The following is a 22,964-nucleotide window of genomic DNA, read 5'->3' as shown; positions in this document are numbered from 1 at the left end:
CCCGTTCTTCTTTCTGGTTTTTTTTTCTCTGGCGATAAGACGTGGTGCATTTATTGGTTTGTGTTGTTCTACTTTCTTTTCCTCATGGGTAGCGAGGCAGAGGAAGACAGCGCTGCATCGCCTACGCTGCACGAACAGAGACAACCTCCTCCTCTCCAGAGCACTCCACATCTCTTACGGCTAGATACGTCACAGTCACCTTTGTCTAACTGCCCACGCAGTTAACTCAATATTCTTTAGCAGAAAATGTGGCAGATTGGACAGTATATTCCTTTATGCAGTACTACCAAAGGAGATCCACTTTTGTAATGATTTTTGTCTCTATGAAATCACACTGGCCCTACTAACTCCTTATGGGTAGGATTGCGATGTTTTCCAGCTGACAGAGGCTGAGGCCTCCGGGACGAGGCTGCCAGTGTTTTCCCAGGCGGCAGAGCATATTGGCGGCCATCTGGCTCTCTGTGAGCAGCGTTCAGCCTTCACACTGCGCCGGCTTGCCCACCCACTGAGTCCAGAGGCACTGGGTGCCTATAGCCCACCAAAGGCCCAGCGCCTCTCTTTAGTTTTGGCTCCAAGAGTTAAAACTTAAGAAAACGTACAAAATTTTGACTGCTGGTAAAGTTGCAGATCAAATGGAGTGTTGATGAAATATTCATGCTATTTCCCTCTTTTTAGATTTTACCACTGTTTGTTTCATGAATTTAGGTCTTTAAAAGTAAAAAAAATAATAATAAAATAAAAAAAAAAATCAAAGCAGGAAGGGCACAAATTCCTGTCACTCTGAGAATAATCTGTCGGTTGTCACATCGTATGACCAAAACATGAAATGACTGATATTCCCCCAGACGGCCTCCTGACGAGCAAGATCCAGTCTCTTAAATGCGTCGCCTCCAGGCATGTGCAGCGTTACGTAATGAAGCCGCACTGTGAAATCCATGTGTTACAGCGAACTGCAGTGTTCTCAGTTGTACGTCTTCTGAGGATGCATGGATGTACAATGGAGCATGAGTTCTTAATTCATTGCGATGCTAAAGTAGACACTCAACCATACACAAATGCTAATGACAACCGAGAAATACTGAAGTCAAGGAACCCCTGAATGTTAGACTTCGGATCTTTACTGTGGGGTTTTATACATGCAGAAAGCGAATTTAAAAAATGTGGATTGTATAATCTGGCAAGCAAGCATTTATATTGGCAAGCACATATAGTCCATCAAAGCTATTAAACTGTTGAGGTAAAGCCGCTACGGAGCTTTGTTCCCAAAAATATTTTTGGGAACATCATCATGTTTTAGGTCTTCAAACAAAGATAATCTGGGTAAATAAGAACATGGTTTTTAAGTCATAGAGAAATGGATATGTAAACCTACACGACTCTATGTGAAAATGCCCCCACTGACAGCTACAGCTTTGAGTCAGTGCTTTCACTCTGCAGCTCTAAAAGCATCATTCTTTCTTTTTTAGACATTTGAAGTTGGACTTGCCACTGGTGGTGCTTAAGCTTTTGGTCGCAAAGTGATTAGTAGACATTTTCTTTCAGGATTTTCAGCTAGAGAACATAATACAAGGTTTCATCAATTACAACAGGTTGTGAAGGTCATGAAGTGCCAAAGCAGCCCCAGAGTATCAAACTACCAAAATGTTTCAAAGATAGTTTATTTTCAGAAGCTATGTGATAATTTCACATCAAACGTAACAAATAATTACCGTTAGCAAAGTTCTACTTTTATTTTGTTGACCTACAAAATATTTTCTCCACAATCTTGGAGATCTTCAAGATGTGTTTTTTTTTTGTTTGTTTGTTTTAAAAAGCTCAAAAACTTTGTAATCCTTTTGTCAGTTTGCATGACCATGAGTACATCTGTCTGCTTAGGTCTAAATTTGTCTGAGCTTCACAAGTTCAGATCTTAAATCAAGCAGAGATAAGGACGAAAAAAAGCTTTTCCAACATAAAAGAATGCAAATTTAACAAATCACAAATTTCTTTCTTATAGAAAATCCCTAATTGTAAATTTGAAACAGACCTTATCCATAAAAATCTAAAAAAAAATTTAAAAAAATGAAATAATAAAAACAAGATGAAAGCCGCTAAATGAAGCTTGGTTGCTTCCTTGAATGGAGAACATTTCCAGTGCCAGATACAAGATGTCAACAACTATGAATTTACGTCTCATCATACAAACATCGGCTCCATCTTTGTCCTCCATGCCTGCCTGGATGACTCGTTTCCAGTGCCCACGCAGGTATTTGTCATGCTGCGCTGTGGCCAAAGTTCAGCCAAGCTGAACAGCATGTGCACAAGCACACCGTGCTGTGTGCTGCCCTTTCTTTGACACAGTGGCAAACCGCTGTGCCGCGGCACAAGCCAGTGGTGATAATGGCCTGTAGGTTGCAGTTGATTTGTTGCTGCGGAATTTCTGGAAGGAAATGTGACAATTTATTTTGTCACCGATCTCTAAGCTTTGGGGTGAGGATGTCCATCCATCATTCCAGTTATCTCCTGTCATACACTTATCAGAGATTGGGTAGCAGAGATAGCAGCTCCAGGACAAAATTTCAAGCACCCATGTCCCCTTCTGCTCCAAGCTTCATTCAGAGTTCCTCAACTTATGCTCATAGAAACTTGTGTCTACAAAGATCAGAATGTGAACAGATGAGCCTTGATTTTTGGCTCAGATCTTTCTTCATCACGGCAGACCAGACCGACATCTCTATCACTGCAGACGAGGCGCTGGTCTGGATGTCCACCTCCTCCACCATCCTATAATCGCTTGTGAACAAGTCACCGAAAAACCTGACCTCCGCTTGAGCAACAGACTCAATTATTTTTAAAACATCCTCACCTCAATTTTCATGTATGATTATCAAGAGGTCATTCCAGGTAAATATTTACAAGGATTTGACATTCTTACTAGGATTCACAGAGCAACCACAACCACTTTTACTATCCCACATCCATATGTTAACAACTGATTTGACAATCTATTCACACACTGCCAGCATTTTTTTTTTTTTTTTAATTGGGAGATTCAGAGATAAATCAGGATTCATAATACCAGAGAGGGAAAAAAAGCATGGCTAAAATTCCTCCAGTAGTCATAAAATCCTAATCACTAAATGGCAACATGGGAAAAAAAAATTCTTAGCCATTGAGGCTGATGCTGTCAACAATTATTTCACATCCTGTCTTTACTGCCCATACTTCCACTAATCTGTTTACCTCACCATATGAATGAAGAGCTTTTTGGCTCAGGGTGAAGCAGGAGATTTGGGACAATTTTGCAGTAATCCAAACAAAATTCTCAATGGTAGCAGCGGATACCATGGGAAATCAAATGAATAGGGTCCAAGCGTCCCAGTATAGGGCAGGGAATTTCACAAGCTATCTGTTGTGTGTGGGGAAATACCACTCCCTCATTGGCTGTTACAGATTCCAGCCCTGAAGACTTAGCTACTTCTCCCCAGCAGAATATGCACATAATTAGCCTCCAATACCGCTAACCCTCTCCAATCAAACAGTACTGATTGAAAGTAAAGGCGCCATGGGGACGAGGTAATTACCCCTGACAATGAAAGGATCCCTCACTGCCCAGACCCTTCACTGAACGGATTGGGAGATTATTAAAATGTTGGAGGGCAGCCTGGAAACGGACACAGAAGAAGGAATATGGCTCTGAAGAAAGGGGGAAAAAAAAGAGTGGGGCTTGATTTAAGACGGCTGAAAGGAAAGACATCCTGAGCCCTCAATGTGAGACCGGTGTGTGGTTGGTGCACTTTGATACAAATGAGAGCACTGTTAGGCGATTGTTTGTAATGTAGACCAGAAAGTGTGCATAGGCCTACCTTTCTGTAGACAATCATATTGGGGGAGTCTTCCTCTGGTTCTGCAGCGCCAGTCGCTCCCTGATCTTTGGACCCCTCCGCCATTTTCAGTAAGGCCTGAAGACAAATAGAATAGCTACATCACCACAGCTCATAGGGCTGAATAAACAGCATATAAGTCCCTTTGATAATTAATTTTTTCTTTGTCTTGCAGCTGCATTTAGGCTGCAGCTGCAAAGGAGCTGGGTATACCGTATTCATGACAAGCTAAAAAAAATTATCCATCTGATGATGGAAGCAAGTTGGCTTAGAAACTCAGTAGTCATAGTCTGCTTACTTGCTTGTTAGCAAACTAGCTAAAGTTTGAACTAGCATCAGAGTGAGAAGAAAAGGATATTTAATCGAACAGAAATGCTTTGTTAATGGCAGCAGACAGATGAGAATAGTTAAACTGGCTTGACATTATACAAAGGCAGCTGTAATACAGATCAGTTACAGCCAAGGTGTGTGAAATGCAATCTCTGAATGCACAACACTTTGGTCTGTGAGCTAAGTGGGCAATAGCAGCAGAGGACTACACTAGATTGAACCCCCTCAATTAAGTAGAGGAAACTTAAACTGCAAGCAACTCAGGTTCACTAAAACTGCAACATTAACAGATGAGACAAAAAAATATTGCCTTGTTCAGTTGCTCTGATTTTAGCTTCAACATTTAGCAGGGTCAGAACTTGTTGTAAAAAACACATTACAAATGGATGGTTTCTGTGTTGTTACAGTGCTTCAGGCTGCAGGCCCAAAGCACTGAACAATACCTCAGTGTTAATGTTGACCATGTCCATCCCTTTGTGAGCAGTTTTCTGATGCTTCCAGCAGAATAAATGCAGCATGCCCCACTGCTCAAATCATCTAAAAGTGGTTGCTGGAAAGCAACAATGTTCAACCGTATCCCCAACAGCCTCCATAATGTTCAGATCTAAATACAACAGATTGGGCTCGGGATGCGGTGGAACAGGAAGTTTGTATTAATGAAGTGCAGCTAGCAAACCTATAGCAACGGTGTGTTGCTAACAGGTCCACATGAACTCAAAACTCTAAGCAATGTTTCTGAAGCCTTGTCAAATAGGTTTATGAAGAATAAAGGTAATTCTGAAGGCAAAAAGCGGTCCATGTCAGTTCTCTTAACGTGCATGTAATATATTGGCCAGTGGTTGTGATTCCAGCTTAAGAGCATTGGTTTTCACATTTGTCAGCTTTTGATCAATAAATTAACTTTGCCAGACATTGACTATCATTTAAGCATGTGAACATTAAATGACGAAATGTTAACCATATAAAGCAGCATTGAAATCCTCTATAGTTGAGCTCGTACCTTCCTGGAAGACAACGTAGAGTACTCCTAACATGCATGTTTTTGGACTGTGTGAGGAAGCTGGAGCACCCAGGGAGAAACAAAACATCCTAAGTGCTAATAACTGCACCAGATTGCAGACCAGAATGACATTAAGAGTTTGAACTGAGCGAACTTTATTTTGTGGCACTCTATTAGATCTAATTTAATGATGGATATCTTAGACTTGACAGCACTCCCCACATTAGCCGGCCACCACCCTGCGGTCTGAAATAAGTTGTTTTATTCACAGCTTTCAAACAGTCCCAGGCACTTTGTCTGAGCTGCCACATAAACGTACTCCTAAGAAAAATAATTCTGCTTAACTCGGGATTTCTACAAGCTACACTTTATAAAGCTTCTTGTTCATTGAAACAGCTACAGTGGAGCCCCGCTTATTCATGGTTGGTATAAGATTCACCTAACTGCAGATTTTTCTGTGGACTGTAACTCCCAACTTATTCATGGAAACTCAATTTTTTTTGTAGAGCATATCTAAACTATTCAAAGGAAAATGCAGCTTGGGAAGCTGACAAGTCCTAAAAAGTCCCATTGCAGCATACACAAGACACAGCTATCATATGGAAGAATGTTCTTTGCTCAGATAAGACCAAAATAGAACTTTTTCAGCAAGCATTCAAATCAGTAAAAAATGACTCCTCTGTGACATATTGTGGTGGCAGCATCATGGTAAAGGTGTATAAGAGAGATTTGGAAGCTGTTCAAAGGTAATAGAATGATGAAGGGGATAAATAGAGTAGAATACTGGACAACAATAAAGCTTGTCTTCCAGCAGGATGGTGACCTTAAAAATTCAGTCACAGAGCTTTGATGGACTGGTTTAGAACAAAGCATTCATGTTTGACTGGTTTTTTATGACTTTTCTTTCCACTACACAGCACTATTTTCTTTTGGTCTGTCGCGTGAGATCCCAGTAAAACACAACACAACAACAACTTCAAGAAGTGTGAAAACTTTTGCAAGGCAAAGGCTATAGCTTCATCCTGTATCCAATGTACTGGCACATCTTCCGGAGGAGGATTTGGGTTTAAATTTGTTATGTAATTTTAGCCACAAATTACACAAGTTTGAGTGAGATGAAAGCAGAAATTGTCCATTTTCAGATTGCACAGCAGCAACATGCAAGGAGGCTTTGTAACCGCTGCTGAGCACTCAGGTGTATTACACCGCTGAGAATGATGATGTGCATGAGTGAATAAGTAATCACCTGTTCTCGCCTCTCTGTTTGTTATTGCCACCATAAGAGGGGAGAGCAGCACTCCCTTTTGGTCGACAGGTTTGTGCTCCTTTCAGAGTCTGAGAACATTAGACAGCTAATCTTTGCATCCGCCTCAAGTACTATATAGAACGGCAAGCAAGTATGCATCACATAGCACCTTCTCACAGGACACAAAAGTGTGCAAATAGATTCCTTGTGGACAGGAAGCTGTAATTTAACAGAAGACCTTCCTTCCAGTTCACCTGTTCAAGCATGCAAAAGCAAAGTCCACACAAGGCCCCTGGGGTCTGATGACTGTCTCAAGGAGACACATGCAGAGAGTCAAACAATGCAACAAAATAAAGCAAGAAGACAGAATGCACAGTCACAGGATAGAAGACTCAAATAGCCGAGGCTGAAACAAACTGGATAAACTGGGAAAGAGTTTGTGCACAGAGCATGCATACCCTGCTCCAAATTCACCAAGAACCATTCTACGACTAAAGGTCCCAAAACCCCGATCTGACTCTGTAGTGCGATGCAACATCTGTGACACCTGACAGTTGCCATCAGGGAAGGCATTTATTACCTTGAAAACACAAAAATAACGCCTGGTTCACTCTGCTCCCCCCGGTTGGCTGCCCCCTTAGCAACAAGCAGCAGGCGGCTTCATGGTGTAGCTAGCAGTAGGGAAGAGTGGATGAAGAAGACAGGGCGGTGAGGAGGGGGTGGGGGGGGATGAAAGCAGTGAAGCAAAGAGAGATGGAGAGTGAGAACTCTGAAGAAAAGGAAGCTGGATGGCCACTGCAGTATTCCTCTAGACCTCCTCCTCCTCCTCCTCCTCCTCCTCTTCGTCTTCTCTCGTAGCCAGTCCTGCCTTGCTCTGGCAGTTGAGGAGATCCTCACATGTGTGCACCTCGTTCATCCCTTCCTCCCCCTCGGTCTGCATGCGAGCGAGCGAGAGCGAAAGACTGAGTGTGTGTGAGAGAGAGAGAGAGAACGAGAGAGAGCGTAGACACTGTGCAACGGAGAGGGGCAGATCAAGCTGAAAAAGTGGGAGGGATGAAGGAATTAGAGAGAATATAAAGAGGGAGGAGAAAGACAGGCAGAGAGAGTATGTATGTGTGTATGTGAATGTGTGTGTGTGTGTGGGTGTGTGTATGCGTGTGTTTTGGTGTGTACACACGAGAGAAACAGCAAGCAGTAGAGAGAAAGGAGGACAGAGATGCACTCTGCAGCAGCGCCCACTGATGCCGGAAAAAAGTAACAATTAAAGTGGTATTAAAATAGCTCAACCTCACAATGATTTCTAGTAGTAATAAAAAAAAATCCAACTCCACTAAGTGAGTCTTGTTTGTTTTTTTTGTTTTTTATCGAAACAGGATTTTCGAAATCAAAAGCACATTTTCTCAGGATGATGCTAAGAAGCTGGTTCAGGCCGTGTTCTCTTCAACCCATTCAAAATCCAGCTGCCAGGCTCCCGACAAGAAGGAATAAAATATGCCTCATCCCTCCTGAGTGTTGCAACATCTGCCTTGGCTCCCTGTTCAATTCAAAAAGGAATTTTACATTCTTCTGCTCGCCTTCAAAGGCCTCAGTGACAAGGCTGTGTGATATTTGAAAGACCTCCCTGTTCCCTTTCCCCCGAACAGAACACTGCGTTCACAGAACATAAGACTACATGTAGCTTTTAGAGTTTCCAGGAACAAGTTTGCGGCTTTGATGTGGAATCAACTTTTTTTTCTGGGTGGGAGTGCAGAAACACTCTGTGTAGAAATTCAGACTCAAACATTTCTTTTTACCACAGCTAATGATTGAAGGATGTGTAAAATATTCTTGCCTTATTTGTAGGCATTCAGTTATTATTCACAGCCCTAGCAGATTTGGATTTGAGATAATCTCTTAATTTTAAGAACATGTCGATTCTTACTTGCGGTAATGTTAATGTCTTGTGACCCAGTCAAGGTCAGGACTTGAATTAAATAGAGAATCTGTGGATGGAACCAAAGATGATGGTGATGGCAAGAATGGCTTCCGAATATCAACTAGATGAAAGAAGAAATATTTTAGAAATACCAGTGGAAACGTGTAAAAAGCTGCTTTTTGCACGTTTGAATGGCTTAACAGTAAAAAAAAAAAAATAGCTTAACATAAAAAAGATCTCTTTTTATATATTCTTTGTTGTTTGCTTGTACTCTTGCCTCCTGGGTTTTTGGATTGTAGATGGTATTTTTTTCTAGTGTACCTATAAAGCTTATCATTTTGCATTTATTTTTATCTTATTTGACCTGTTTTGAGAATTTGAATTTTTACAGACACACGCATTGTGTTGGTAATGCATGCTTTTAATTTTAATTTGCTTATATATTGATTCGGTTTTTAGATTGTTTTTTTTTTTCAAGCTCAGTAAATGTTTCATGCGGTAAAACTAATGTCAATATTAGATTATGAATGATATAATCCTTAGTTTTCAATTGTTAACACAATTTAATATGGGGAAAAGATATCAAATCATCTTGTGGGAATATATAATCATCCTTTTGTTTAATCATGAGATAACCATGTTTTTATGTTTTGGTTTTATTTTGTTTAATATTAAAAAAAAATCAAGTGTGACAAAAAGCAAAAAGAGAATAATTCTGTCTCTCTGTCCCATTTTTGTCCAATCTTTCATTTCCTCCTTCTTTTCATGTAAACCTTGGAATCATTGAAGCTTAAATGGCAATCCAATCCATCTGACATTTTTTTTCTGCAGTAAATGAGATCCTAGGAGGCCCCAGGGAAGATCCGATAGAATACACGCCGTGGCCAATTTGTGAAAGCGTGCATGCAGAGTGAAAAAAAAAAAAAAACACAGTCTTAGATGTTTGTGTAGACAGAACCCGTTCACCAGTTATAATAGACTCACATCAATGGTTTCTTTCCACTCTTTCTTAGTCTTTTTTCATGCCTGCCTCTGGGATGTCCTCTCTTCACTGCTCATATTAATATTTCACATTCTCCAAAAGCACCTTGCGTGCTGCTTTAAACAAGCCTTACACAGGAAAAAAAAAAAAAAGGCCACTGCTATTTACTTAACATGCTTCTGCTCTTTGGGGGAAAAAAAAACGACAACACGCAAAAACTGCTGTTCTCTATACATTCGGCGATCCACTGGAAGTGAGGTCACATGTTCACATATGTGGTGTGCCTGGTAGAGTGTAAAAGCATTTGTTGGCCCAAAGGATTAGTGCTTACCTCACACATTTCTCTTTACAGCGGAAAAGAGCATCCGTTCACTACTTTGTGTCTCTGTGCAATCAGTGCAGAGAGCAAAATGACACCCACTCTGCCATGATTGCGGCAAACTTTAAAAAAAAAAAAAAAAGCGTGCTGATCCACAACATGCATGCCATCAGAAAGACGCAGAGAACAGGCAAGCAGATGGGCAGAGAGTTCTCTAATCTGCTTTAAGGGGGGGGGGGGGGGCGGCCCTGTTATAATCTGCATTACTGTGAAATTACTGAACAGCATGTTCAGACTCTCACCAGTGCAAGACAGCAACACCTCAGGCCTCCCACAGTACAGCAGATACAGCAGAGACATGTTGACTGACACAGTACCAACACACGAAGATGCATTGGAGGCATTCAATGTTTATAAAACTTGCTGAAAATCAACGTTCATTAGGTTCGCAGCTTTTATTGTATTGGAAATAACTGCAACGCAAAAGAACAGGAATTAAAGTCCCATCCCAAATCCATAATGCAGCGAAAGCTACAGCAGTGTCTTGCAAAAGTATTTACAGCCAATGACATTTTTCTCTTTTGCCACAAGCTTCTAAGTGATTTATTATTAAATTGTAAAGTGGAAGGAAAAAATCTAAGCAAAAAAATAATTCTAGCTCTTACTGTGTGTTTGGGTTAGTCCTGTTAGAAGCTGGATAGGGTTAGGGGTTAGGGTTCACCCTCACCAGTTCTCTACAAGGCTTTCTTTCAGGATTGTCCTTTAATTAAAACACCTCCCCACACCATGCTTCTGCCACTTCTGTGTATCGCTGTTTGTCCAGGATGATGAGTAGTATTAGTTGTCCAACACATATAACATTTTGCAAAGTAATCAATGTATGCAAGCAATGTAAAACATTAAAAGGTTTGCTGTACATGGATTGAGTCAAACTGCAAACGAGACTTTCCATGGATTTATTTTCCCCACTCTTCTATTAAAAAAAAAAAAAAAAAAAATCTGGGAAGTGCACAACTAAAAGTTGTCATGCTGACACATTCTTTCACGCTAGTAATGGATGTTTGGAGATCCTTCAGTATTAATGTCAGGGTCTTGACTGCTTCTCTGAATAAATGCCTCCTTCACCCGTCCATCCAGAGACCATCTATTGGTAGGTTAACAGATGATCCCTTTGTATTGCATTCTTTTGAGTGACCAAAGCTCTGAGATGATAATTATGACTTTCTTTCAAACTCACAGTTAGACTCAACTTAAAGTTGGACTGTCATCTGGGACCTAAAAAAAAAAAAACAGCATTAAAAGAAAATAAAACTTAAAAATCTAAGGGTTGAATACATTTGCATGACTCCTTCATCTGTATATCTATTCAGATGAGTAGAATCAAAGATTACCTTAATCTCACACATAAGAATAGATATGTGAACACATACTTAAACCTAGCTGACTCCCAGCAGTGATCACATCACTTCTTCCAGAATCAAAGGTCCTTTTTCACGCTGAATCTATTGGTTTATAACATTTAATCAATCTGTGCAATCCAGGTTTGCCTCTCCGAAGGCAAACGGCTTGTTCAATCAGAACAAAGTGGAAAAACAGCAGCTCTATGTTAATCACGACACAACAGCAGGCGGCCACCTCCTGACGGCTTTCACTTTACTTGTAAAGCCACATTTAGTAACCACAGGACCATTACAGGCTCATGTTGGAGGACACATGATGTGAAATTTTAATTAATCTTCCATAAAATGCCGCTCCGAAGGACCACGCATCAGTCGGGGTGTAATTCAACAAAATATCTTTAATAGATAGAAACACTTTTTTTTTTTTTACACATCACAGCTCAATGGAAACATAATCACATGCTGTCACACATGTTAAGAATGAAGGCAAAGGGGTGATCTGCTCTGTCAGGGATCTCAGACTCTTCTGAGTCCAGCTTGCAGGCATTGTTCAGTCTTTTAACCCCTTATTTCCCTCTTGCATAACCCTCATTTCTCTCTCTGCTACTCCGTTAAGCAAAAATTACATGAAAAATAAAAGTATAAAATAAGACTGAAGGTGCAAATTCTTGATGATTATTAAACTTTGCTTATATATACAGTTGCACAGTGTCTGAATACAAAAGGAAGCGGTTACGGCGTGAGGTTTAAATAAGGGCTTTGGTCATCCATGGACCAGGTTTTGTGTCAGGATTTCAAGCAGGTTTTTGCAGAAACCTGCAGCTGAAATTTTCAGGGTGTACACAATATCTTAGTATGTGATTATGCACGAACAAGTACCGATTTAACATACCCTGGGAGTCAGATTGAGACCATTTCACATGCTATGGAAGGACAAACGGGTCAGTTTCATGTAGTGCTTTACATGTTGTCAAATAATCCACTGCAGCAGGCAAGGCAACAAAATGTTATACATCAAAAAGCATAAAAATAATTTGTATTTTGGATTAAAGAATTTGTCACATAGGGTGCACATTTCCTCAGGAAGGCGTCAAATATCGAACATCTCATCCTTCTCGGCCATCGTCTTTGTCATAAATAATGTTTATATTGTATAACAGAAGGGCAAGAGAAAAATAAACTCCGACTTCACATATTTACAGTCATATGGATTGTATATTTGCATCTTTATGGCACCCATTGTGTTTGTACAATGTATATTTCTTTCTTGTTGTGATCATTTTCGCTGAACAGCCTGTAATTTACCTGCACAGTTGTTTACACACAGAAAGGCCCCTTGACCTTACAGTGCTTAGTGTGTGTGCTAACATAAGGGCTCTGTGGCTACCTAGCCATGCTACCATCAAAATATATCATTTGGATTCTTATTTTGGTTAGTGGTATAAAAATAAAAGGTGTTGAGAAACGGCAACAAATCTATAACATTTAAATCTGCAAAAGTGTCCATGTGGATCTGCCCAAAATTAAAGGATGTTTTATTTTATTACAGCTTTATAGCTGTCAACACGTTTAGTTTCATTCAGGTGAGCTGAAGAACCCCAGTACCGGTCAGAAGTTCATAAAGAGATCATCACTGTGAAGGCTTTTGATGATGTATTTGAACTGTTTTTTTTTTTCTCATTTTAATTCATGACAACTTCAATGGATTTTAAAAGCAAGAATGCAATGTTTTTTGTTTTTTGTTGTTGAAAAGGAAAAAAAGAACTGTCCTAAATGCATCATTAAAAACCACAAACAACATGACTTCCATTTTCTTGATGAAGGAATGTAAACTTCTGATCGGCAGTGTAAACGGGGTCAGAAGCTTTATATCCCTTTAGGTTAGTTTCAACATTTCCTTCTCCAACATGCAAGGATGCCACCAAAGCATTACATAATTGTATGTACTCCCAAGAGGGGAGTGCATGCCGATAAAATCTAACACAAACTGTTCGTTTTCTCCGTCCTCCTTTTGAGTCTTTAGCTGTTTTCATGATTAGCTTTTGTTTTTTACAGATCCAGTAGGATGGCATGTAAAGTGATCCTGGAGCTGGTTTGATAAGGAGACCAACATAGAAAACAAACATCAGCTTCAGTAGTGGTTAACATCCCAGTGGAGAGCAGCTGACGTCTGCGGGCATCAGTTCATGTCGATGGTGTTGAAGACCCACTCTGTGAATTTCTTGAGCTTGGCTGAGGCGCTGTAGGATTCCTCCAGGAGACGCTGGTTGTCCTCTCGCAGGCTTTGGATCTGGACTTGCAGTGACGCTTTGGCGTCTTTCTCCTAATATTAAACAAATAATACAGGTGAGCATCTCATGTTCCTTTTCTTCAATACTAGAAACACCATTAGGTTATGTAGCTCACCTTCTTCAGGTCCTCCTGCAGCACTTTCACCATGGACTCCAACTGGCTCAACTTACCCATCAAACACGGCGGAATCTCTCTGTAAAACACGACAGCCAGGAAATTAATAACCTGATGCTCTAACTGTTGATTTTACAGATAAGTGTGCAGTCAGCCAGCAAAAGGAAACTAATTGATGTCATTAGCTGCAATAGTATGTGACTGGAAGGAAGTGCGGCCGGGTCTTCCACGGTGTCAGCAGAGATGGAAATGAGGGAAATAAAACAAACGTTGACATCTTGCCATGACCTGAGACCCCTTACCCGGGTGAGGGCTGTCTCTGTGGAGCCGCCTGAGGCTCGGCCTGCTGGGGGCTGGCAGCTGATGTGCTCTCGGCCGTGGAGCTCTCCTCCTGGGCTGCTAGGAAAACCAGTCTCTGCTCTGGAAAACACAAACGATGTGCTGTTAGATGTGAACGCAGAAGAAAAGTTAAGTAGTGGTGCCCTCGTCTGGCAGAAGCACAAATAACAGCTGGGTTATTTCACGGGTTCAGAGTACATCTTTGTCCCAGTTTAAAAAAAAAACAAACACTTTACTGCACACAGTTTTACAGTTGTCAGCCTTAACACATGGAAACTGCACAAACTATATAGGAGGATGGGTATATACATTGATATAACTTTTAGATAAGGAATTATTTAGATATTAACTTAGAAAAAAAATCTAATTATATACTTTTTCCAGATTGTTTTAATCAGCTTTAGATTTAATTTTTGGGTTTTATTTTTAAATTAACCAACTCAGTTGCACTTTCCTATGGACTGGAGTATTTTTTACTGCTACATTGCAGTTATGTTGAAATGTCCTTTCTGTACAGTATTTTTATTCCATTCTTATTTTTTATATTCTACCTTAGTGCTATCTGTTTTTGCCTGTTACTTTGCTGCTGTTGCATAGAAATTGTACTTTAAAGGACATTTCTATTCTGTGTTCTTCAGTCAGTTATTCCACATCTAATTTTAAACATCATGAAGATGCAAACTTGCCCTCAAAGGCCTTGGCGGCGTCCACCAGGTGAGCCCAGTCCAGCGGGCCGTCTGCTCCGGTGTCAGGTAGGGGCATCAGAGCAGGATCCTGCAGTTGCTGCTTCTTCATCTCCTGCTCCAGCTCTGAGCTCTCCGGGGCGGTCAAGTCTCCTGGGGGTAAAGCAAAGGGAGATTAAAACCCTCTGGACTTCTCGCTTAGCTGCTCCTGCGTGACAAACTGAAGACAGAAACTGACCCAGAAACCTCGTTTGTACCTTCAGTAAATCCACATCACAACAAATTACACATTCAGGTGTTGCTGTCGAATGAAAAGAATCACCAAGAGATTTGTGCGATGCCCGGCGACGTGGACCGTGCCGGACGGTGGGCGAGCGTGGGATGGTGGAGCAGGTGAAGAGAAGGTCAGCGGATGTGTCACACTGTCCACTGGAGGTGGACTCCCTCTGTCCACTGTAAATACTCTCATCTGACAGCGTCCTCTGAAGGGAGCGGCGGCTGGGAGGAGGGCCTGGGAACAACGGCTTCAGACGGACACCAAAACAGATCGAGAGTGACAGGAGTCACAAAATCAGTGCCAGGAGGTGATGAACTGGAAAAATGACTTCAACGTTGAACAGAATTGTCAGTCGCTCCAGAATGTTGGTAAATGACCAGAAAATATGGCATTAGGAATTACATATGTGTTCTAGTTATAACATCACTGGTTCTGATTACAGCTGCGTTTTAGAAGATATTTTCCAATATATTTAGTAACATTTCTATACAATTAATGCCAATATTTAAAATAAATACTGTTTTCTATTATTATATAGATTAAAACTGTGTGAGGTGAGTCAGACCGCTTAGTATTATTAATATCAGCATCAAGTTTACTATTTCAACCATCTGTCCACTACCTAAAGTTATTTTCAATGTCTTAGTCATTTAGTTTTACATTAAAAGATTTATTTGAGATGTCAACATCTTTCATTATTGTTCCACTTGCTCCAAGCAATAATTTAAGGCTTTCAATGAACCAGATATTAATGTCTTGGACAGTGGGAGGAAGATAGAGTGAAGGAGAAAGACCTCTACCGAGAATTCAAACAGAGTCTCTACCATTAATAATTTTTCTTCAAAGATTAGAGAGGCCGACTACATTAACATGCCATGAATTGATCAAAGTAAGGTGAATATTACCGGAGACTAAGCAGAAAATATTAAAAACTTTCCTAATCTGGACTTGACATAATTGAGAATGGTAGAAAAAAAAAACCCACATTAATTTCTCAAACATTACATATTTGAAGGCAGGATATGTTGAAATCAGGATTTATTTTTTTTCCTGTGCTTAAAACAGTGTTGCAGAATAAACTGGAACTGCTTTTGTCTTCCGAGGCCTAGCCATTAATCAACAGAGGTGTGACGTGTTTCTCAGAACAATATGTGAACATCTGACTGGTCATTTCGAGATTGGCCACCGCAGACATGATTCCATAAATGCAACTTGAGCATTCCTGCACCTAGTTAGATGTTTTGATAAATGAGGCCAAATAACTTCAGCATTTAGTTTTTTTTTTTTTTTTTTTTTTTATGTACAATTTGTTTATTCAATGTCATTTAAAGTAAAAAAATCTGTTTATCCATTAACTTAATTTCTGTTGAATTCATGCAATTCAGCCATGTCGGTTACAAACCAACAGGAGATAATGTAATTTTTAAATCATTACTATTAAGTTAAATGTTTAGCACAGGGATTCAAATAGATTGATTTTCTGCTACCTTCTCTTCATTTGTTGTAGGTGGTGGGCTGTCAAGAGTGATCAGCTTCTTCAGGTCTTCTTCCAGGCTGGATTTGGCAGTCTGGCGCTGGGGAGACTGGGAGCCGCGGAGATTGGCCCTGAGCTGGGGTTGACCACCAAGCAGGCCGTCACTCTGGTGGCGCCTGGAGACAAAAAAAAACAACAAAAAAAAAACAGTTTTTGTCGGGAAACATCTTATAACATATAAACTTGCCTAAATAAGCAAAACCAATAAGGTAAAAGCTTTAGAAGAAGCCATATCAATAAGCCATGATGGTGGATACGCTCCCAAAGTAAGATTCTTGAAGCTTATATAACAAAAACTGAAGATAAAGATCCTTCGCTGCCTTAAAACAGGGATAAAACTCGGGTATGCCTCAGGGGGGCGCTGTTGATCAACTTTAAAAAATGTTCATCACATTTAAAGTACCAGTTAAAAACAAATCATTTTCTGCCTTACTTGCGAGTGCTGCCAAAATCCACGGAGTTCACGGTTCCTCCAGGCTTCTTCCAGCCAATCAGGTACTTCGAGGTGGCTCCTTGACGCGGATAGAAGCTCTTGGTCCCCGGCGACTGGGGATTCTGGGATGTGGGTGACAGGTCTGCTTCGTTCTGTGGTGACGAGGCGCTGCAGCTCTGTCCCGTTGGACTCTCTGAGTGACCAGAGCTGACAGAGCTGGAGCGTTGAGACACAGACGTAAAACATTTGTAAACATAGCTGAATGCATTAGCTCAAGCCTGTGAAAACGATCATAATGTTAGCGCATGTTGCATTTGAATGACAGAAGCATAGTTAATTAATATAGTTTGGCCTACATGCATAATGTTTCATATATATTTTGAAGGCTCCCTGATTATGGTACAGAGTCACATCACTGTCAAAATAGAAGCAGGGCCGCATCTCCTCTCATGTCGTCATTTTATTCTTAGACTAGAAAAGTGAGAATTTCATTGTGTGCGTGTGTGAGTTATAAAACTCAACCGCCAGCAAGATGTCTGCAGGAAGAGAGTTATTTCTGTCTGAGTGAAAGGAGAAAATAGCTTTCCTTCATTCAAAAGGAAGAGGATTTAGAGAAGAGGGAGCAGTGCTGAGCTATGACAGATATAACAAATACGCTCTTCCCCTCTTTCTGCATAAATCCCAGACCTTACGCCCTTCATGAGGAGGACTATGCAGGTCATATATGCACCACAAGAAACCAGTTTACTTAGAAAGTGAGAGATGTACACCAAAAAAAAGAACGGCAGCCCACCTGGAGTGGGACGCCGCATCACTCATGCTGTATGCGGCGCCATCAGGAGCCACTGTAAAGCCGGTTGGGCTCTTTGCCGATATCTCACTGCCTCCGGCGGGAACAAGAGAGTCTGGTGTTGGAGGCGACGTGCTGGAGGCTCTCTCACAGCTTCCCACCTCGTCCTGCCAGGGGATTTTTTCCTTGGACCTGAAGGCACCGGTGGAGGAGGCCGTACTGCTCTGGGTGGCGGTAAAAGAGGTGGCGTCGATGCCGCTGTCAGTGGATGTGCCCTGAAGGTAGCCGTTGAGCTCCAGGTCGCTCCGCGCTCCAGACCGGGAGCCGACTTCGTACCACTTCTCGTCACTGTGCGCCGAGCTGGAGGCGTTGCTGGACAAGGTGTTGCTGCTCGACTGGCTGGACGAATACGGCGCATCGGCCTGTTTACAGAGGAGGGAAAGTAAAATAGTCCGCATCAGCTCATGTAGAGGAGAAAAAACTAGGATGCTCAATTCATTGAAATAGTCAGGTCGTAGCAATATTTTAATCCTGCCTGCCTGCCCTAGGCACAAACAGTGTTGGTTGTGAGCATTAGAAGGAATCAAACACTGGTTCTTCTGATGCAGTACCTCACATTTTTATTTGTAAACTTTGTTTTATAAGAATGAATATTTGGGATCATTTTGTTTCTTCATGTGGTGTTTGTAGTCTATCATGCATCATCCCTAAAAATACACTGTAGTTTGTGTTTGCATTATGTCATAAAGTGAAAAAAGGAAGAGGCATCTTTAAACTCCGCCTTAAAGATGCAGTGCAATGATTGCTGATTGGTGGTTACCTTGGTGTTTTTGTTCGGAGACAGGCGGCTGCTCTGATCTGAATGCTGGAGCCGAGGAATCACAACCTTTGAAACTACGGTATCTATAAAACACAAGTTAATCAATAAAACAAACTCCCAAAACATGAATGTTTTTTAATATATGTATTTATTTATTTATTTATTTTTTATTTATCTCTGAGGATTTCCCAACCTGAGCCAGTTTTGGCGATGTCCATCCTGATTGCGATGTCGCTGTCCGCAGGTCTGGACCATGCAACGGCAGAACACACCTTGACTCCGTTGACTCCATCAGCGGCCACCTGCCGCACAGACGTGACAGGCGACTGGGAGTTGTTATTAAACCTGCACAGGACAACAGGAGGATTATTTAATGCACCATAATGCCACAGGCCATGATGCAAAACAAAAAGAAGTCGGTGCATTCTGTGTCTCGGTCGGCAGACAGGCTCACCCGTCAGGCACAGGCTTCTGCCTCCACTGGTTTGAACTCATTGTGTCGGTGTAGGAGAGGTTAGAGGGCGAGTTTGTGCTGTGCAGCGTGCGACCCATCACAATGGAGCATGCCAGAGCGTAGTTGTCATTCCCTGGGGAATATCTACAAGTGGACATATGGGTGACATTAAGGACATATGCTGCAAACAGACAGATAAAATTCAGCACGTCCGATGTATTGCGTAACAGATTTATATCCATCCTGTGACCTTTTCGGGTTGAGAGGCCGACCGTCGCTCGACACACTGCGAGGAATGGCGGCGCTGTTGCGGTCACTGAAGTCTGTCGGCGGCGCCTTGATCAAAGTTCCCCCTGCGGCGGCAGAGCGAGGGCTGGATGAGCTGCGAGGCCACTTGGCGTTGTTGTTTGTTGGCCGGAAAGGGAACTTTAACTCGTAGGGCATGCCCTCTTTGTGGTTCTTGTAGTCCACAAGGGGCATATGGTAGATTTCAGAGCAGCCTCTGTTGTCGGCACACAGAGGACTCCAAGTTAAGACACTGAATAAATATTTATACATGTCTGAAATTAAATTAAACATTTATATTTCACCTGCGAGGAGTGGAGTCCTCATGTGGTGGAATAATGACCACCTTGACGGTGACAGAGGTTCTGAGCAGGTCAATCATCTGCTCATGGGACAGCGAGGCCACAGACACCTTGCAGATCTCCACCAGTCGGCTGCCCTGCCTCAGCCCAGCCTGCCAGGCGTAGCCGTATGGCTCCACTTCGGCTACGATGCCCTCAAAGTTGACATGGAAGCCCAGCTGGCCCAAGGCGTTCCGGCGCAAAGTCATCTCTGTGGTCTGGCTGCCTTTGGTCAACAGCTGCAGAGGAGGCAGTGGTAAGTGGTGAGTGTTATATTGGACATACATAGATGACAGGGACAAGGTATGAAGGAATAAGCATGGACATTTTCAAAATATAACAATTTTTAGTTGTCCCTGTCCCTCACTTTGGAGGGACATGTCACTGCTTAAAATGAAGAATTCATTGGCATGCAAAACATAGTGATGAAATCATACATTGTAGGATTTATAATGGAGTCAACACAACAACGTTTGGATATTGTATAGTTGGTCACTATGTCTCTATGTAGCTATAATAATAACAACAATAGTACTATAAGATTTTAATCAGCTTTTCCTAAATTCTTAATAGGTGTAAGAGGCACAAATTAGGAAAAAGTGGCTACACGTCAAAATAAATAAAGATTTAAAATTAAATTCTTAGCCTTCACCCCATTTCTTATGAATAAGGCATTTAGTTGTCAAATAGAAATACACTAAAATTAAAATATTTTCTCAAGTAAATTTTAAAACCACAACTTTTATGATGTGTAGATTGACTACATAAATCTCATTAAGTTTCAGAAATATGGTTACAAAGCCAAATTTGGGGTGTTTTCACAAAGATCAGACATGGGAAAAAATTACTACTTTTCTCTGAAGGCAAGTGGTTCTATTCCTAAAGACTAAAAAAAAGCCAGTTTACTATTGATATTCACATGCCATACATCATTTTTTAAAATTATTTTGTTACATAAATTTAATCTGATAATCATGTAACTGGCTTCTGAAAAAAAATGACCTCACTAACATAATCTATAACTGTTTTTAGTAAATTGGCAACACATTACCAAAACTCTAAATCATCACCATCCTATAATAATGGCCTACATATTTTTTTGCCAAAAAATAATCCCCTTTAATTGCCGAAAGATGATTTAGGCAAAAATATACTTTTGGCAACAATGACTTAGGCCATTATTTTAGGAAGGTAACAAAATGCATTCTAAATACAATAGTATAATTCTTTTTCTTTTGGTGGATGGTGATGTCTGCAGCATGTTTGACAACTGTTCAACAACACATGCAGTCATGCAAAAAAAAATTGTTTTTACATACAACAGAGAGAATCGATGATTGCTCAGATTTTAACGAGTTTCCTCATTTGTAAAATTATCTCAATTGCCATCTAAATTAAGTACCAGGCACCAAACCACATCACTCACTGACCTCCAGTCTTTTCACAACCTCTCCGAAGTCCTCAGTGTTGTTGTTGATGGACCGAAGCGACACACTCTCTCCGCGCTCATAGTAGATCTTCAGTGAGGCGGGGCTCCCAGTCGACCAACCAATGATGTCACGCGTGGCGCAATTAAACACGACTGCTTTGGCCTCCTGATCCAGCAGGATCATGAAGTCATTTGAAATGGCCAATAGGCATTCCCGTTCAGCGCCTGCTACCTGGTCTTCGGCATGAACCTGCCAGGTTATGGCCCCGAGACTACGCAGCTCCGCCCCGCTGTACGGGCGCACCTTCTCCCGACGCTTATGTGCCAGAGAGATGAAGGGAAACTTCCCAGCAGGCTCCACGGGTGTGCTGGTCACGTGCCGCTCCGCCAAGTCGCGCAGGTACTCCTGTCGCGTGCGCGTCGCCATGGCGCCGAACTTTTCCGACTTGTGCGCTGCGTTCTCAGCGTTGATGACCTTGGCCAGCAGGAAATCCCGGAAAACAGTGGACTTTGGGAAGGTAACTCCCTTTGGGATTGGTGGACCAAAGGAGGGAACGTCCTGCGAACGGGTGACGGCAACGCTAGAGGTAGAAAAAGATAAGGCAGGAGTGATTTTTTTTTTTTTTTGAACTTCTAAAATAAAATAAAATAAAATGGCCTTAACCTATAAAATGTACCGTTTAGAAAATATTTGATAATACAAATAAATGTGAATGAAATGAACGATGCGCAAAGAAGAGAAAATAAATAAATTATAAATATCCATAGTAAATAAGTTATTTAAATACAATCACCCAACATATAGCAAAGTATGTAACTAAAGTGACACTGTGTGAAAACGGCTGAAGTGGAAAAACAGGCACCAAACTGGTTATTAGCACAATGCATTCATTCCCCCTTTTGTCACATTACAACCACAAACACAAAGGAGTACATACGACTGCATTTTGTGACCGCATCTCTGTGCAGGGGGAATGAAAACTAGTGGAACGTTTTACACTAGAGAGTAAAATTATAGTAAATGTAAGCGAATTACTCAAATTCAAAGAAAAATGATGCATGATTCTGCTGGAGGCATTTTCTAGCTGAAAGAGTTTTCCTTTCCTCTGTCACCACATGTTTGCTCAGAATGAGGAACTCAATGTAGTCAAGTGTTTCCTGTTGCCATATGCCAGTTTGAACTGGCCTCTTACTAAAGTCTTAAAACAAATTCTCTCTGATTTTATTTGTATAAAAAATAACTATGAATTTTCTTCCAATTAAAATATTGAATATTGTGTTTTAACGTACTAACTTATGGAAAAGTTGGAATGTCCTGCAAAGGCATGGTGTCGACGTGTTTGTTTCCTATTAAGTGTTGCCTTTGACCTATTTAATTAATATAAAGAAAGGTGTTAAATTCTTACAGAACTCTCCTCCTCCTGTTTCCCTCCACTGCTCCAGTTCCAACAATGGAGTTAAATTGCTATTAATTGGTGAGAAGGTTTGTGTGACATTCCCCGACACCTGTTGTCGACAGGAACCTTGGCACAAAACCAGGAAAAGGTGGTTTCATTCACAATCAAATAGCTTCACCATTGTAGGAGAGATTTGCTTCAACTTACATGTTTGACCCTCTACTTGCTTCCTAAAGCAAAGAGAGGGATTCAAACACATTCAGAAGCTTGCAAACGAAAAAGCTAACCAGTAGTAAAAAGCAACACTCTGTATATGATAAGCTGATGTGACAATCCTGACAAGACTTGATTCACCCCATTAAACTGATCACACAGCCAATGCCTGAACACCACGATTTACTCGCCTTGACGTACAAAAACTACACATTCTACCTCAGATGACAAGCCAGCTTCCAGTGCTGTCAGCCTGCTATGCTCTGCAATACCGTGGTATGTAGAATGAGCACAGCGGTCAGACAAACAACCTACATTTCTCAAACAAAGATCTGGTTATGCAATCCAGCTTGCTGGCCTCGTGTGACTTTGAGGCAGCGGTTGAAAGCAGCAGATTAGCAGCATTCTGGCTTTAGGCCACTTACTCCTCTAATGCGCTGTACTGGCTCAATATGACCAAAGCATTACCCAAATCTCAGCAGCAGGCAACAACAGACCATTAACTGTG

The 22,964-nt window shown here is 41.3% G+C and overlaps 1 protein-coding gene across 1 annotated transcript in view; it reads right to left on the bottom strand.

The window, feature by feature from the left end:
• Window positions 1-11,433: 11,433 nt before the first annotated feature.
• LOC106909313 (signal-induced proliferation-associated 1-like protein 1) overlaps window positions 11,434-22,964 on the bottom strand; it is a 41,824-nt gene continuing 30,293 nt past the window's right edge. The window contains exons 8-21 of the mRNA XM_014975663.2: window positions 20,848-21,427; window positions 19,382-19,656; window positions 19,042-19,293; window positions 18,792-18,935; window positions 18,531-18,682; window positions 18,338-18,420; window positions 17,521-17,939; window positions 16,728-16,943; window positions 16,248-16,410; window positions 14,806-15,007; window positions 14,487-14,636; window positions 13,764-13,881; window positions 13,462-13,540; window positions 11,434-13,378 (exon numbers count right to left, since the gene is read on the bottom strand). Of these exons, the coding sequence (XP_014831149.2) occupies window positions 13,235-13,378; window positions 13,462-13,540; window positions 13,764-13,881; window positions 14,487-14,636; window positions 14,806-15,007; window positions 16,248-16,410; window positions 16,728-16,943; window positions 17,521-17,939; window positions 18,338-18,420; window positions 18,531-18,682; window positions 18,792-18,935; window positions 19,042-19,293; window positions 19,382-19,656; window positions 20,848-21,427 (2,977 nt within the window). The 3' untranslated portion in view covers window positions 11,434-13,234. The remainder of the gene's footprint in view (window positions 13,379-13,461; window positions 13,541-13,763; window positions 13,882-14,486; window positions 14,637-14,805; window positions 15,008-16,247; window positions 16,411-16,727; window positions 16,944-17,520; window positions 17,940-18,337; window positions 18,421-18,530; window positions 18,683-18,791; window positions 18,936-19,041; window positions 19,294-19,381; window positions 19,657-20,847; window positions 21,428-22,964) is intronic.

This window comes from Poecilia mexicana, unplaced genomic scaffold (genome assembly GCF_051168715.1).
Source record: "Poecilia mexicana isolate PSO_F unplaced genomic scaffold, ASM5116871v1 scaffold_22, whole genome shotgun sequence".
Classification (NCBI taxonomy): domain Eukaryota; kingdom Metazoa; phylum Chordata; class Actinopteri; order Cyprinodontiformes; family Poeciliidae; genus Poecilia; species Poecilia mexicana.
The sequence above is the reverse complement of the archived record's forward strand: the minus strand, read 5'-3'. Positions and strand labels throughout refer to the sequence as shown.